This window comes from Bombina bombina, chromosome 2 (assembly GCF_027579735.1).
Source record: "Bombina bombina isolate aBomBom1 chromosome 2, aBomBom1.pri, whole genome shotgun sequence".
In the NCBI taxonomy this organism is placed as follows: Eukaryota; Metazoa; Chordata; class Amphibia; order Anura; family Bombinatoridae; genus Bombina; species Bombina bombina.
In genome coordinates this window covers 431,881,148-431,899,841 of record NC_069500.1, presented here as the reverse complement: position 1 = coordinate 431,899,841, position 18,694 = coordinate 431,881,148, and the positions used below count along the sequence as shown (strand labels likewise).

Genomic DNA, 18,694 nt, shown 5'->3' with positions numbered 1-18,694 from the left:
AATGCACAAAGACATACACACCCACCCTCACAGAGAGACCCACAGATAAAAAATACATACACATAGAGACAGAAACCAAAGCACAAAGACATAAACACAAACACCCACAGAAACACTCACAGGAGAAAACATTTATGCACCTTGCATCCCCTAAATCAACAGTGTGTGACATGCAAGATAAAAAAATTGTAGAAATTAAGAGATCACTTTTTAAAGAATCATATTTGTAAATGTGCAAACAAAAATAATTCTGTGAATTCAAAATTGTACATTAATGAGCTGGGTAGATAGCTAGATGAAGAAAAGTAGCTTTAAAAGGTTGACATATGTTTGTTTGTTTTTTCCCTATTTTCCCCAACCAAGAGCACCACTTCAAATATAGTGTACAAATTTTCCCATCTGTCAGCTGTACTTATGGATTTTGAAAATGCTGTACTCTATATGGTCTTGGTGGGACCATAAGCTGTGGTACTCATACCATTAGATCTGGTTAAATGCAGGATTTAGGCTTGTTGGTATGTATTTCAAAACTAAGTAAGCTGTAGTGTGAACTGAACAGTTTTAAGTTAACCTGTCTCATTTTAAACACTGAGCAATCTTAGTCTGAGAGTATAAAATTTTATGCAGATGTAAAAATCTTAGATAAGATGCCTCCTTCCATCTGGAAAGTCCTTGCATAAAGGGGCAGTAAACTGGAATGTAATATATATATATATATATATATATATATAAAATGCATATCTGCCAAAAGGGCATCTACCATTTGTGTATTGAGTAGGAAACATTTCTGCATGGTTTTAAATATAGAATTTCTACAGCATTGTGAAATAATCATAAATACACTGCTGCTAAAAAAATGTGTTTTTATGGACCCCTAGCCCCACCATACAACAACTACCACACTGAAGTTACAATCCAAAATTGCACAAAGAAATAAAAAACATTTGCTAAGTAAGTCCTACCTCCTCTTCAAATTAAAGTGATCTGCCGTCTGACTCAGGCACACACTGTACAAAGTGCCAAGTCTGTCTCACACTGAGCATAGTGGTTTATTGCACACTAAGAAATCCTCTCAAATGCTAATACTTTACTCCTTGTAATAACATTTCCCATGCTCAATTAGCACTCTGCTGTAGTACCCACTGGTGGCTGCCAAAATTTAAAAAAAAAAAAAAAAATTTTTTTTTTTTTTTTTTTTTAGTTCTTACCTCATGGGGCCCCCCTGGCTCATTGGGCCCCTGACAGGAGTCACCCCTGTCACCCCCTGATGGCGGCCCTGATAACATGGGAGGAGAATACAGGGTAGGAGTATCAGGTGTGGAATAAATATGGGAAGGTTGTCAGGAAGAGTAGGGGATCACTGAACAGAAGATATGGAGAGCTAAATGGTGAGAACAGGAGAAAGAATATCAGTTAGGGCACAAACATTGAAACTAAAAGCAACTTAATACCACAATAGAAACGGGGTTCAAAAGCTCACAGGAACCGAGTGTAAAGCGGTGAGAGTTTCTCAGGATGTCACCAGGAAGAGACATCACATGTCACCAGGAAGAGACATCATATGTCACTAGGAAGAGACATCACATGTCACCAGGAAGAGACATCATATGTCACTAGGAAGAGACATCACATGTCACCAGGAAGAGACATCACATGTCACCAGGAAGAGACATCATATGTCACTAGGAAGAGACATCACATGTCACCAGGAAGAGACATCACATGTCACTAGGAAGAGACATCACATGTCACCAGGAAGAGACATCACATGTCACTAGGAAGAGACATCACATGTCACCAGGAAGAGACATCATATGTCACTAGGAAGAGACATCACATGTCACCAGGAAGAGACATCATATGTCACTAGGAAGAGACATCATATGTCACTAGGAAGAGACATCACATGTCACCAGGAAGAGACATCATATGTCACTAGGAAGAGAGATCACATGTCACCAGGAAGAGACATCATATGTCACTAGGAAGAGACATCACATGTCACCAGGAAGAGACATCATATGTCACTAGGAAGAGACATCATATGTCACTAGGAAGAGACATCACATGTCACCAGGAAGAGACATCATATGTCACTAGGAAGAGAGATCACATGTCACCAGGAAGAGACATCATATGTCACCAGGAAGAGACATCATATGTCACCAGGAAGAGACATCATATGTTAAGGGGAATTGTGTGAGAGAAACAATGCGCTAGATAAGATCTGGGCTACACATAAAAAACAGGCAATCCCTAAGCCTGAAAACAATCAAGAGTACAAAAAATGGGTATATATGTGAGCGCCAATATGTGTAAAACACAAAAGGCAATAGATCTTTTTAATATTGGCTTCTATATCAATATCTTTATTATTATCCTTTGGTTTTATTTCGGTTAGTTTTAAAAAGAGAACGGTCCACTAAGTACTGGTAATATGAATTATAAAATATAAAATAAGAAATAAGAAATATATGAAATACAGAATGTAAATAATCATTAATTTTATTGTTAAAATTTAATTAAATTATTAATTCATAGAGATAAAAGTATATAGAACAGACAATAAATATACAAAAGCAATAATACTAGTGATACACCTCCCTATTGGTACCAATCTTATAGTTAAGCTAATTAATTATACTTGTGAATAAAATATATATATAAACAGTCTAAAAGAATATATGCACTAAAAGATTATTTTTAAAAAAGGAACCTTAAACAATTATCCTGAGTTTAAAAGTTATAACAGTTGGTATGCTTACAATCTGACTTAAGCATATATAAAAATGTCCTTTTTGTTTGAAAAAATGATCCACTCCTGTTTAAATTTAAATATGATTGAGCAGTATAATCCACAATAAGCCAGCATGTGAAAGTAAAGAAAGTATTAAAAGCTCCAGTTGTCCGTATGGGAGACTTTCAGCAAAGTGACATTTCAGTCTTATAACTCCAAAAGCTGCACTTATATTTGAAAAACGGTTTCAAAGTTGAAACTGGTACCTTATTTAGATCCGCTTCCAATGCTCGTTAGTTTAGGGGAGACGCCAAACACAAAGTCCCGTGTCGATCCTTAGACACGCCCACAAGTGCGGGGAAATGACGTCAGCGGTTTAGTTCCGGACTTCCTTGGTAGCGTCCTTAGCAACGTCTCTGTTGCTGTATCCTCAGTGTATCCTCAGTGTATCATCCGTAATGGTAATGCGTTTCAGCTCCTTGGAGCCTTTGTCAAACCAAATCAAATATAAGTGCAGCTTTTGGAGTTATAAGACTGAAATGTCACTTTGCTGAAAGTCTCCCATACGGACAACTGGAGCTTTTAATACTTTCTTTACTTTCACATGCTGGCTTATTGTGGATTATACTGCTCAATCATATTTAAATTTAAACAGGAGTGGATCATTTTTTCAAACAAAAAGGACATTTTTATATATGCTTAAGTCAGATTGTAAGCATACCAACTGTTATAACTTTTAAACTCAGGATAATTGTTTAAGGTTCCTTTTTTAAAAATAATCTTTTAGTGCATATATTCTTTTAGACTGTTTATATATATATATTTTATTCACAAGTATAATTAATTAGCTTAACTATAAGATTGGTACCAATAGGGAGGTGTATCACTAGTATTATTGCTTTTGTATATTTATTGTCTGTTCTATATACTTTTATCTCTATGAATTAATAATTTAATTAAATTTTAACAATAAAATTAATGATTATTTACATTCTGTATTTCATATATTTCTTATTTCTTATTTTATATTTTATAATTCATATTACCAGTACTTAGTGGACCGTTCTCTTTTTAAAACTAACCGAAATAAAACTAAAGGATAATAATAAAGATATTGATATAGAAGCCAATATTAAAAAGATCTATTGCCTTTTGTGTTTTACACATATTGGCGCTCACATATAGAGACATCATATGTCACTAGGAAGAGACATCATATGTCACTAGGAAGAGACATCACATGTCACCAGGAAGAGACATCATATGTCACTAGGAAGAGACATCACATGTCACCAGGAAGAGACATCATATGTCACTAGGAAGAGACATCACATGTCACCAGGAAGAGACATCATATGTCACTAGGAAGAGACATCACATGTCACTAGGAAGAGACATCACATGTCACCAGGAAGAGACATCATATGTCACTAGGAAGAGACATCACATGTCACCAGGAAGAGACATCATATGTCACTAGGAAGAGACATCACATGTCACCAGGAAGAGACATCATATGTCACTAGGAAGAGACATCACATGTCACCAGGAAGGGACATCATATGACCAACACAATATTCTGAAAAACTACTTTAGACTTGGTTTCTGTGAGCTATAAAGTTTGAGGATTCCCATTAGTTTATATACTATAGGAATACCAGACAATTACTATTGAATTTTAAACACACATAAACACACAACACACACAATACACACACCATACACACACCATACATACACACACACACACATAAATACACACACACATACATACACACACACAGATATACACACACACATAAATACACATACACACATACATACATATACACACACACACACATACATACACATACACACAAATACACACACATTCATACACACACACATACATATACATACACACACACACACATACATATACACACACACATACATACACATACACACACACACACACATTCATACACACACACATACATATACATACACACACACACACATACACACACACATACATATACACACACACATACATACACATACACACACACACACACACACACACACATACATATATACACACACATACACATACACACAAATACACACACACACATTCATACACACACATACATACACATACACACATATAAACATTCATACACACACACACATACATACACACACACATGTATATGTATGTAATGTATCTCTATGTTATTAAAGCCCTTTGCATGCCTTTTCTTTCTAACACCTGATGCCTCATATGTTTACACCCTTATATCCTTTTAATGCAATGTTTTTAAATTCATTCTATCAGACAGTGTTATTATGAGTGTAACTGTACTTTTAAACTTATTTCTGATGTGTTTTGTGTAACAGTTAACCAGAGCTCTGACGTCATGCTATTCACAAACACATTTACTTTCAACTCGTAACAGCACGGTACTTCCGACGTGCGCAAAGAGCCACAATAAACTCCTGCTTGCGAGCAACAGTTAGGGCACCACTCAAATTTGGCCCTAAATGGGAGAAACCTTTACAGTTCATTGCCCCTTTACCAGTTTTCAGCTTTTGTTAAAGGGAATTCTATCACTACTGCTTTTTCAAGATGGCTTCACAAGTGTGATGACAAATCATACTGGGGACAATTAGTTGATCCAAGTAGACTGCACCCCATACATTATATTAAATAAGTTTTATTAGAGCTTAGAATATGATATAATACAAAGAATGGCACCATTGGAAATATACATTACTGTTCCCATTGTTACAACAATAGCTATTGATGCAAAACATTCATCCTATGTTGGAAGCAAAACATTACAGAGAAAAAAAGACATTGAAGGGTACATTGAATATTTAAAGGGACCGTCTACACCAGAATATTTATTGTTTTAAAAGATAGATAATCCGTTTATTACTCATTCCCTAGTTTTGCACAACCAACACAGTTATATTAATACACTTTTTACCTCTATGATTATCTTGTATCTCTCAACCTCTTCAAACTGCCCCTTTACTTCAGTTCTTTTGACAAACTTGCATTTTAGCCAATCAGTGCTGGCCCCTAGGAACTCCACGTGCGTGAGCACAGTCTTATCTTTATGACACACATGAGAAATAGAAATGTGCAATTCGTTTTGGATCGATTCGGAAATTCGGCCGAATTCGGTAAATTTGGGATTCGGATCGATTCGAATTTCCGAATTAAAATAGTGCCGAATCTACCGAATAAATCCAAATTATTTCGGATTTATTCGGATTTATTCGGTAGATTTGGATGGCCATGGATTACACTAGTATTATACAGTATATTAGGTTATATCACTCTGCTATGGGTTATACCTAATATACAGTACATAATACTAATCTAATACACAGCACATCCCACCTAACACTTACCGAAATTCCGAATTTCCGAACGGAATCCAGCCAAATTTATTCAAATCCTAATGAATCCGAAACGAATCTGAACCGAATTTATTCAAATTTTTACCGAATAGATCCGAACCGAAATTCGAAAAAATCCGAATCGATCCGAACCGAACCAAATTTTTTCGCCATGCACATGTCTAATGAGAAATTAGCATATGAACCTCCTAGATTTAGCTTTTAACTTAGAATATCACCGGCGAGATTACGAGTTTGGCGTTAACAGGGGTGCGTTGCTAACAAGGGTTTTTTTTCTAACGCTACCTTAAGCCAACGCTGGTATTACAGGTTTTTTTAAACCTGGCGTTAGCCGCAAAAAGGTGAGCGTAGAGCAGAATTTAGCTCCACATCTCACCTCAATACCAGCGTTGCTTACGGTAGCGGTAAGATGGCTAAACGTCCTCGTGCACGATTTCCCCTTAGGAAACAATGGGGCTGAGCTGGCTGGAAAAAAACCTAACACCTGCAAAATAGCAGCGTCCAGCTTCTAACGCAGCCCAATTGTTTCCTATGGGGAAATAAAAAATATGTCTGCACCTAACACCCTAACATGAACCCCGAGTCTAAACACCCCTAATCTTACACTTATTAACCCCTAATCTGCCGCCCCCGCTATCGCAGACACCTGCATTATACTAATAACCCCTAATCTTCTGCTCCGGACACCGCTGCCACCTACATTATACTTATAAACCCCTAATTTGCTGCCCCCAACATCGCCGACACCTACATTATAGTTATTAACCCCTAATCTGCCCCCCCAACGTCGCCACAACTATATTAAATTAATTAACCCCTAATCTGCCGCCGCCAACGTCGCCGCCACTATAATAAATGTATTAACCCCTAAACCTAAGTCTAACCCTAACACCCCCTAACTTAAATATAATTTAAATGAAACTAAATAAATTTACTATAATTAATTAAATTATTCCTATTTAAAACTACTTACCTGTAAAATAAACCCTAAGCTAGCTACAATATAACTAATAGTTACATTGTAGCTAGCTTAGGATGTATATTTATTTTACAGGCAACTTTGTATTTATTTTAACTAGGTACAATAGTTATTAAATAGTTATTAACTATTTAATAACTACCTAGCTAAAATAAGTACAAAATTACCTGTAAAATAAATCCTAACCTAAGTTACAATTACACCTAACACTACACTATCATTAAATAAATGACATAAACTACCTACAATTGAATTCAATAAACTAAATTACGAGAAAAAAAAACACTAAATTACAGAAAATAGAAAAAATTACAAGAAGTTTAAACTAATTACACCTAATCTAAGCCCCCTAATAATATAAAAAAGCCCCCCCAAAATAAATAAATGCCCTACCCTATACTAAATTACAAATAGCCCTTAAAGGGCCTTTTGCGGGGCATTGCCCCAAAGTAATCGGCTCTTTTACCTGTAAAAAAAAGAATACAATACCCCCCCAACATTACAACCCACCACCCACACACCCCTACTCTAAAACCCACCCAATACCCACTTTAAAAAACCTAACACTACCCCATTGAAGATCACCCTACCTTGAGCCGTCTTCACCCAGCCGGGCACCAGTGGTCATCTGATCCGTCCAGTAGTCTTCATCCGATGGGGCAGAAGAGGACATTCAGACTGGCAGAAGTCTTCATCCTATCCGGGCAAGCCCGGGAGAAGCGACATCTTCTATCTTCGTCCATCCGACGAGGAACGGCTCCATCTTGAAGACCTCCGGCACGGAACATCCTTCTAGGCCGACGACTAACGACGAATGAATATTCCTTTAAATGACGTCATCAAAGATTGCATCCCTCGAATTCCGATTGGATCAGCCAATAGAATGCATGGTCAATTCTATTGGCTGATCCAATCAGCCAATCGGATTGAACTTCAATCTGATTGGCTGATTAAATCAACCAATCAGATTTTTCCTACCTTAATTCCGATTGGCTGATAGAATCCTATCAGCCAATCGGAATTCGAGGGACGCCATCTTGGATGACGTCATTTAAAGGAATATTCATTCGGCGTTAGTCGTCGGCCTAGAAGGATGTTCCGCGCCGGAGGTCTTCAAGATGGAGCCGTTCCTCGTTGGATGGATGAAGATAGAAGATGCCGCTTGGATGAAGCCTTCTCCCGGTCCGGATGTCCTCTTCTGCCCGGATAGGATGAAGACTTCTACCGGTCTGGATGTCCTCTTCTGCCCCATCGGATGAAGACTACTGGACGGATCGGATGACCACTGCCCCTAATCTTAGGGGGCTTAGATTAGGTATAATTAGTTTAAACTTCTTGTAATTTTTTTTATTTTCTATAATTTCGTTTGTTTTTTTCCGTAATTTAGTTTATTGAATTTAATTGTATTTAATTGTAGGTAGTTTATGTAATTTATTTAATGATAGTGTAGTGTTAGGTGTAATTGTAACTTAGGTTAGGATTTATTTTACAGGTAACTTTGTACTTATTTTAACTAGGTAGCTATTAAATAGTTAATAACTATTTAATAACTATTGTACCTAGTTAAAATAAATACAAAGTTGCCTGTGAAATAAATATAAATCCTAAGCTAGCTACAATGTAACTATTAGTTATATTGTAGCTATTTTAGGGTTTATTTTATCAGTATTTAGTTTTAAATAGGAATCATTTATTTAATTTTGTTATATTTATTTATTTTAAATTAAATTATATTTAAGTTAGGGGGGGTTAGGGTTAGGTTTAGACTTAGGTTTAGGGGTTAATACCTTTAATATAGTAGCGGCGACGTTGGGGGTGGCAGATTAGGGGTTAATAAATGTTAGTAGGTGTCAGCGATGTTAGGGCAGGCAGATTAAGGGTTAATAAAAATTAACTAGTGTTTGCGAGGCGGGAGTGCAGCGTTTTAGGGGTTAATACATTTATTAAAGTGGCGGCAATGTCCAGTCGGCAGATTAGGGGTTAATAAGTGTAGTTAGGTTGCAGCGACGTTGGGGGCAGCAGATTAGGGGTTAATAACTATAATGTAGGTGTTGGCGATGTTAGGGGCAGCAGATTAGGGGTTCATAAGTATAATGTAGGTGGCAGCGATGTCCGGTCGGCAGATTAGGGGTTAAAAAATTTTATTATAGTGTTTGCGATGTGGGGGGGGGGTCTCGGTTTAGGGGTTAATAGGTAGTTTATGGGTGTTAGTGTACATATTAGCACTTTAGTTAAGAGTTTTATGTTCCGGCGTTAGCCCATAAAACTCTTAACTACTGACTTTTTAATGCGGTAGAAGTATTGACAGGAGAGGGTCTACCGCTCACTTATTCCAAGACTTGTAATACCAGCGTTAGGCAAATCCCATTAAAAAGCTAGGATACGCAATTGACGTAAGGGGATTTGCGGTAGAAAAGTGAGCGGTAGACCCTTTCCTGCCTGACTCTTAATACCAGCATTAGATAAAAAGCAGCGTTGGGACCTCTTAACGCTGCTTTTTAAGGCTAACGCCAATCTCGTAATCTCGGCGCAAGAGAACAAAGCAAAATTGGTGATAGACGTAAATTGGAAAATTGTTTAAAATGACATGCCCTATCTGAATAATGAAAGTTTGTTTTGGACTAGACAGTTCCTTTAAGTTCAAGTATCTGTTTAATAGCAAAGTGGTGGAATAGAGAAGCGCTACATCAAACAGATCTAAGTTTTGTACTAGGAAAAAGTATGCATCATACATTAAATGTATGCATCATACATAATGATCCAAAATCTTTGTCCAACCTTAATATATGATTGAATAATGTATTAAACCCTTGATTGAAGCTTGCATCCTCTTCAGGTCGCACTGAAGTAAACATCATCTTCAGATCCCTACTGTGACTGTAAAAGAAAAAAACAGTTTAAGGGACAGTAAAATAGAATTTAAACTTTCATGATTCAAATAGAAGATGCAATTTTAAACAACTTTCCTTTTTGCTGCTTTTATCTTACTTGCTTAATTCTCCTTATATCCTTTGTTGAAAAGCATACCTAGGTAGGCTCAGGAGCAGCAATGCACTTCTGGGAGCTAGCTGCTGATTGGTTGCTGCACATATTGAAGGACAGAAACATTTTCTTAAAGGGACAGCAAAGTCAAAATTAAACTTTTATGATTAATATAGAACATGCAATTTTAAAAAACTTTCAATTTACATCTATTATCTAAATTACTTTGTTCTTTTGGTATCATTTGTTAAAAATACATACCTAGTTAAGCTCAGGGCAGCAATGTTCTACTGGGATCTAGCTGCTGATTGGTGGCTGCCCAGATATGGCTCTGGTCATTGGTTAAACTGATGTGTTCAACTAGCTCAAAGTAGTGCCTTGCTGCTCCTTCAACAAAGGATACTAAGAGAATGATGCACATTTGAAAATAGAAGTCATTTGGAAAGTTGTTTAAAATCTTAATAATAATGTTCTATTGGAATGATAAAAGAAAACTTTTGCGTTTTTATGGTAATTTATACCCAAGGTGCCCAAACAGAGTGCTGGAGAAGGTGTTTTTTTCAGTAGTTTTGGTAGGAAGTGGGTAAAATATAGCTTAGGTAATGACAGGTTGTAACTTTTTTTGAGGGGGTCAGTGGGGCATAGTGAATTTGTGGGTCTAAATAGTGGTTAATGAGTTGTGCAATTTGCATTTAGAGATTTCCTTGTCACTGAGCGTAACTTCATTTCACTCACTTGCCTGTTAATAACTTACAAGCTCAGTTTCCCTGTGTCAAAAGTGATACGGAGAAGGATCGTGTTCATATTTGGGATATACATAATGAATAATAAGAATATTTGTCATCTATTTAATGTACATCGTGCAGAAGGATATTAATAGAGGAGATAATTATAAATAAAAATAAATAATGAGAAGAAATAAAGGTTAAAAAGAAGACACAGAAAAAGTGCTATAAATGGAAGTTGTTCGGGGTACTAAGTAGAAACAGAGAATACAGGTCAGCAGTGGGCAATATGGTTCTTGCAGTAGAGACAAGGGGGTCCATTTATTAATGTGCGGACGGACATGATCCGATATAGCGGATCATGTCCGCCGCACATCGATAAATGGACCCCCTTGTCTCTACTTTCTTTCGTGATTCAGATAGAGCATGCAATTTTAAGCAACTTTCTAATTTACACCTATTATCAATTTTTCTTCATTCTCTTGCTTTCTTTATTTGAAAAAATAGCATCTAAGCTATTTGTTGGGTTCAGAACCATGGGAAGCACTTGTTTATTGGTGGGAGAATGTATCCACCAATCGGCAAGAACAACCCAGTTTGTTCACCGAAAAAGGGCCGGCATCTAAAACTTACATTCTTGCATTTCAAATAAAGATACCAAAAGAATGAAGACAATATGATAATAGGAGTCAATTAGAAAGTTGCTTAAAATTGCATGCTCTATCTGAATCACAAAAGAAAAAAATTTGGGTTCAGTGTCCCTTTAAATAGACCCCCAGCAGTCACTTTTAAACTTTGAGACCATATCTCTATATTTCCAGATTCAGACCACGATCAGTTTGAGCTACTCTGCCCTGATGGATCCACAGCTGCTCTGACCTCTTACAGATCCTGTAACCTGGGACAAGGCCCCTGGAAAGCAATTGTCACGCGAGGTCACATGCACAGAATAACAAAAAGGTTTCTCACACTAATCCAGGTGATGAGCTGCATCTGCATGTCATTGTCAATTTAATTGTTTATATATACATATACTGGGCACATTCGGTGCTAATAATACATTATATGTGATCTATAATCTATGGGATGCACACACATATACATAGAAAAACACATATACAGTACTGTGTAATAGTTTTCGGCAGGTGTGAAAAAATGCTATAATGTAAGAATACTTTCAAAAACAGAAATGTTAATAGATTATTTTTTACCAATTAACAAAATGCAAAGTAAGTGAACAGAAGAAAACTCTAAATCAAATCAATATTTGGTGTGACCACCTTTGCCTTCAAAACAGCATCAATTCTTCTAGGTACACTTGCACACAGTTTTTAATAGTAGGTTGTTCCAACCATCTCTGAGTTAAGCAGCCTCCGGTGCTTCTGCCTCTTCATGTAACACCAGACAGACTTAATGTTCAGATCAGGTCTCTGTAGGGGCCACACCATCACTTTCAGGACTCTTTGTTCTTCTTTACACTGATTACAATTCCTAATAATTTTGGCTCTATGTTTGAGGTCATTGTGATGCTGCAGAATAAATTCGGGCCAATCAGATGCCTCTTTGATAGTATTGCATGATGGATAAGTATCTGCCTGTATTTCTCAGCATTGAGGAAACCCTTAATTCTCACCAAATCCCTAACTCCATTTGCAGAAATGCAGCCCCACAGGAACCAATACCATGCTTCACCGTTGCCTGCAGCTACTCATTCTTGTACACCTCACCAGCCCTTCAGCAAACAAACTTCCTTCTGCTACATTAAAATATTTAACATTTTGACTAATCAGTCCAGAGCACCTGCTGCCATTTTTCTGCACTCCAGTTCCTGTGTTTCATGCATGGTTGAGTTGCTTGGCCTTGTTTCAACATGAAGATCACTTCTGACCATACTTCTCCAGACAGTAGATTGGCGCACCAGTGTCCCTATGGTTTCTGCCAATTCTGAGTTGATGGCATTGCTAGACATCTTCTGATTGTGAAGGGAAGTAAACATGATGAGGCATATTTATCAAGCTCTGCATGGAGCTTGATGCCCCGTATTTCTGGCGAGCCTTCAGGCTCGACGGAAACACAAGTTATGAAGCAGCGGTCTAAAGACCGCTGCTCCATAACCTGTCCGCCTGCTCTGAGGTGGCAGACAGACATAGCCAGAAATCAACCCGATCAAATACGATCGGGTTGATTGGCACCCCCTGCTAGCAGCCGATTGGCCTCGAATCTGCAGGGGGCGGCATTGCACCAGCAGTTCACAAGACAAATACAACGCGGAATTCAAGCGTATTATCAGTTGATGCTTGATAAATTGAACCCTATATGTCTACAAATCCCTGACTTTGCGCAACTGTACCTGAAGAATTGATACTGTTTACATTTTTAAATATATATGTATATTTAAACGTTGATTGGAGTAGTCGTGTTAGTCCAGTGATTAAGATACCAAAACAACATTAAGCAATGATGATTTTTTGTTGGACTAACTATACACTTACAAGTAGGCAAGCTTTCGAGAGTTTCCCTCTTCCTCAGGTCTGAAGCAATATTGATCAATACAATAGAATTTACAGATTATATCTTGAAGCACAGGATGGTATAACAAGGACAGAAAGTGTTACAGAGGTCTGAGTACAGGTTGAGGAGGGGTTGTCATAAAAACATGAGGGCTCTGAGGTGAAAGGTGTAAAGAGACTGACAATAGCCAGTGTAAGAAAACAGACAGGGGAGAGATATAGACATAGAGCTTATACTGACATAAACTTATATATCTACGTGGCATCAAGATGTAAAGTGCCATACAGACAGCTACATGTACACATAAATATACATATAAATGCTTCTGAGTATACACACAGAAGGAAAAAGAAGGAAAAACAATGGCATTGGGGTAGACATTAGCTTATCTTTGTATTAAAAGTGTGGAATGTTAAATATAATTAACCATATGAGTTTATTACCAAAAATGTTGGTAATGTGTCAATAACCCAAAATCAGGTTTTAGTCCAGTATTTAAAGTGTTGAAGTGCATTATCATTTTAATTCCAAATGTTTTTCTTTCCAGGGTATTTTTTAAGTTACCTTTGAGAATCTTGATTTCGGTAGTTTTGTATGGAGTGGCCTAGGTTGGGTGAAATGTTGTCCAACAGGAGTGCTGTACCAAGGATTATGATAAACTCTTCACCACGCTGTCGCAATCATTAAAAAAAGGCTACAAAACAGGGGTTATAAATAAAAAATAACTCTGCCCTCAATTCCCCATATGAATGCCTATTACAATACAGGGAATAGAAAAATGTATCACATATCCCACTAGTAGTCAAATACAACCCTGCTCTCGAGGGGATACAAACAATTATAAAAGACTTTCAGCCACTACTCACAGAGGATCCCACACTCTTTCCACCGCAACCTCCAAACTTAGCATTTAGACAACCACCTAACCTAAAACCGAAACTGGTTAACAGAAAACTACCCCTTGAGAAAGAGAACACTCAGAATGGCACCAAGCGCTGCGATAAAACTCTATGCAAACTATGTGACACATTTGTTAAAACTGCACAGCAAATCATAAGAATAAATCTTACAACATTAAAGTCATATTCATGTATATCTGTGGTAGACATGATACATTGCACTGCATGTGAAGTTGGATGTTATATTGGAGGAACAAGCCAGAAACTGCACCTTGATACTGAATAAAAAATCACTGTGAAATAAAATACTGCACTCCTGTTGGACACCATTTCACCCAATCTGACCACTCCATCCAAAATCTAAAAATCAAGATTTTCAGAGGCAACTTCAAAAACACCTTGGAAAGAAAAACATTTAAAATACAAATCATAATGCACTCAACACTTTATTTAAATACTGGACTAAATGCTAGACTCCTGGATTCTTTATACATCACCAACATTTTCTGTAATATACTTTCATATGGTTTTCACAGGCATTGCAGCCTGTGGGTGCATGACAAAACCTTTTCATCATGCAGGGGGATCGCTGATCAAATGCTGTTTTCGGCAGTCCCCCACACTATAGGTCAGGGACCGTTGGTGGCCTAGTGGGCGGCACTCCCAGGTTTCATGGGAGCGCTGGTGACGTCACCTTGTAAGCACATTGTAACATCACAAAGGGGCTGAACCAAGATACACCGGTAGTTGCAAGGTTGCTGGATGGAGTAGGTTCTTTAAACCGTTTGATTTGAGCTCCCTTAGCAGATACAAACCTCCAAGACCCCTCAAAGAGAATCACCAAGCACTTTTTTTCTTGCAAGTTGCTCACTGTCACTGACTATACAGACAACAATCTTATATTTCCTTTAAGATAGTGGCTTGTCTACTAGTAAATAAACTTTATTAGGGGACTCTAGACAAACCATATTTATTTTATTGCGCATATAATACCCCATTCACAAGCAAATCCCCTTATGGTTTTTTTGTACTTTATTTTGAAAACATCTACGGTGTGGTACTGCTCCAAGACCATCATCAAAGAGTAGACAATTATCTTTCAAATGAGGGGACTTGGAGGTTTGATGCTGCTAAGGGAGCTGAGATAGAGGCGTTTGAAGAACTGGTGTATCCTGGTTCAGCCCCTTTGTGGCATCACCACGTGCATACCACGTTACTGCCACACCCATAAAGCATGGGAGAGGCGTACGAAGAAAAGCGCTTGATTGTCGACCCCCCTATATGACGAGAAAGGCTCATCATGCGCCTACAGGCCACGATGTGCATGACGAGCATAGCTTGTCATGCACACTGAAGTGGTCAATGGCTCAACTATGATAATATAATTGTAAGCTTTCAGGGCACTGAGGTCACTTCATCATATACTCACATATGCTAAACAGCATGAAAACTGCAGGTTTCAGTACTCATTGAAAGGTGAACGTTAAACTCTTGTCTGTTTCCCCCAATGCGCTCTATACAAGAACAACAAATTAAAAAATCCATCTACTTACCAAAACTTCAGCCTTTTTTGGGAGGAAATATATAAGTGAGCAGAGAAACCAATAATTGCTCTGTTTGTTGCCATACATTTAAATGTTGTTAATGCATTGTGACAATACATTACATTGCAGTCAGAGGCAATGGTACTTAGACCCACTATATAAAGGCATATGAAAGTGGCATTTTAATAAGCAAACAAAAGGCAATACACTTACCTTGTAGAAAAGTTTTGTTCCTCTTTCTCAATGTGTAAATATCATCTTTTTCTGTGTTAGTTTCCACTGCTCACATTAATGCTTTCCCAGAACTGACATGGGATCAATACACAGCAGTGTACTGTTAGAGGGTAGTGGAAAACACCATAGTAAGAGGTGAGTTTGCCACTTTGGAAAATAGAACATTTTTTTCATGGAAAGAATTTCCCTTATGCATATAAGCATATAAAGCTTATTAAGGCCTTTCTAGGTTTATTACAGTATGTTATAACTGACTTAGAAGGGATTTAAACTAGCTGCATTTACCATGGGAAGCCTCATCTCTATGCCCTGTTCTATTCTGCATGTATAGTAGACATAACATGCCTAATTAGACAATTGATCAATGTTTCACACAGATGTAATGTGTCCATATATGAGCTCTACATGCAGATGATCTTCCCTATATTTATTTGTACTTCTCTTAATGTATTTGCATTGTAGTTTATAAGTGTATTACAGTACACTGTGCATTATATATGTAGTTTCTACACACTTTTTTTATATAATCTGGGTATATACAGAGTGTCTATATATTATGTGAACAGAATCTTTTTGGTCGCACCGGAAGGAAGCGGAGTCAGTTATCTCTCTTTATGTCAGAGCCATTTGGAGGGAAGAATCTCCTGTTTCATGACTCTACCCAAGGGCTGAAGATCCTGGGTGATGATGTGGATGTGACTGGGGTTTTAGGAGTAGATTATGTGGCTCTTCTGAAAGGATTGGGGCATGAAGGTAAGAAACAGGGAACACTTTACATTTATGTCCAGAAAACATTGTGTTATCCACCTCAAATATACTTTGTAATACTGCAAGCACACAAAAGTACTTGCATATTATTTATACACAAACATATGCAAAATGTATACATCTATATATATAGCTATATATACAATATATAGCTTTATATTCAAGTCTAGTTTTGCTTCCATTGCAATATTATGTCATTTATTTTTCAAAAATTAGCAGTTAGATATTAATTATTTTCTGCCAGTAAGAAAAACGTATAAGGCACCTTTTTTAACACCCCCAGACAGTAACCAACACACAGGGTATTTAATTAACTATCGCCTAGATTACGTGTTTGGCATTAGCCTTAAAAAGCAGCGTTGAGAGGTCCCAACGCTGCTTTTTTCCTAACGCTGGTATTACGAGTCTGACAGGTACAGGCTCACCACTCACTTTTCTTCCACGACTCGAGGCTACTGCAAATCCCCAATTGAGTATCCTATGTTTTTAATGGGATTTGCCTAACGCTGGTATTACGAGTCTTGGAAGAAGTGAGCGGTAGACCCTCTCCTGTCAAGACTCCTACCGCATTAAAAAGTCAGTAGTTAAGAGTTTTATGGGCTAACGCCGGAACATAAAACTCTTAACTAAAGTGTTACAAAGTACACTAACACCCATAAACTACATATTAACCACTAAACCGAGCCCCCCACATTGGAAACACTAAAATAAATTATTTAACCCCTAATCTGCCTACCGGACAAAGCCACCACTGTAATAAATATATTAACCCCTAAAACGTGACAGACCCCCGCCTCGCAAACACTAGTTAAATTTTATTAACCCCAAATCTGACACCCCCAATGTCGCCGCTACTATATTAAATTTATTAACCCCTAAACCTAAGTCTTACCCTAACCCCCCTAACTTAAATATAATTTAAATTAAACAAAATCAAATTACTACAATTAACTAAATTATTCCTATTTCTTCTGTTATGTGTGATCAGTCCACGGGTCATCATTACTTCTGGGATATAACTCCTCCCCAACAGGAAATGCAAGAGGATTCACCCAGCAGAGCTGCATATAGCTCCTCCCCTCTACGTCAGTCCCAGTCATTCTCTTGCACCCAACGACTAGATAGGATGTGTGAGAGGACTATGGTGATTATACTTAGTTTTTATGACTTCAATCAAAAGTTTGTTATTTTACAATAGCACCGGAGCGTGTTATTACTTCTCTGGCAGAGTTTGAAGAAGAATCTACCAGAGTTTTTTACTATGATTTTAACCGGAGTAGTTAAGATCATATTGCTGTTCTCGGCCATCTGAGGGAGGTAAAAGCTTCAGATCAGGGGACAGCGGGCAGACGAATCTGCATTGAGGTATGTAGCAGTTTTTATTTTTTCTGAATGGAATTGATGAAAAAATCCTGCCATACCGTTATAATGACATGTATGTATACACTTCAGTATTCTGGGGATGGTATTTCACCGGAACTACTCTGTTAAAGGTCACTAATCCTTTTAATAAGTATTTATCATGTTAAACGTTTTTGCTGGAATGTAGAATCGTTTACATTGCTGAGGTACTGAGTGAATAAATATTTGGGCATTATTTTCCACTTGGCAGTTGTTTGCTTTAATTGTGACAGTTTCGTTTCTCTTCACTGCTGTGTATGAGAGGGAGGGGCCGTTTTTGGCGCTCTTTGCTACGCATCAAAATTTCCAGTCAGCTACTCTTATATTTCCTGCATGATCCGGTTCATCTCTGACAGATCTCAGGGGTCTTCAAACTTCTTTGAAGGGAGGTATATTCTCTCAGCAGAGCTGTGAGAATTTTATATTGACTGTGAATAAAAACGTTACTCTGTAAAATTTTTATGTCAAATTTAATTATTGTTATTTTACTACTGGGA

General features: G+C 37.5%; 2 protein-coding genes across 2 annotated transcripts in view; one reads left to right on the top strand and one right to left on the bottom strand.

Moving 5' to 3' along the window:
- The window catches only part of LOC128648998 (phosphatidylserine decarboxylase proenzyme, mitochondrial), an 89,725-nt gene extending 73,148 nt beyond the window's left edge, over positions 1–16,577 (bottom strand). Inside the window, exons 1-2 of the mRNA XM_053702009.1 lie at positions 15,680–16,577; positions 9,912–10,010 (exon numbers count right to left, since the gene is read on the bottom strand). Of these exons, the coding sequence (XP_053557984.1) occupies positions 9,912–9,991 (80 nt within the window). The 5' untranslated portion in view covers positions 9,992–10,010; positions 15,680–16,577. The remainder of the gene's footprint in view (positions 1–9,911; positions 10,011–15,679) is intronic.
- The window catches only part of LOC128648997 (saxiphilin), a 248,969-nt gene that overhangs the window by 38,883 nt on the left and 191,392 nt on the right, over positions 1–18,694 (top strand). Inside the window, exons 8-9 of the mRNA XM_053702006.1 lie at positions 11,662–11,819; positions 16,595–16,781. Coding sequence (XP_053557981.1) covers positions 11,662–11,819; positions 16,595–16,781 — 345 coding nt within the window. The remainder of the gene's footprint in view (positions 1–11,661; positions 11,820–16,594; positions 16,782–18,694) is intronic.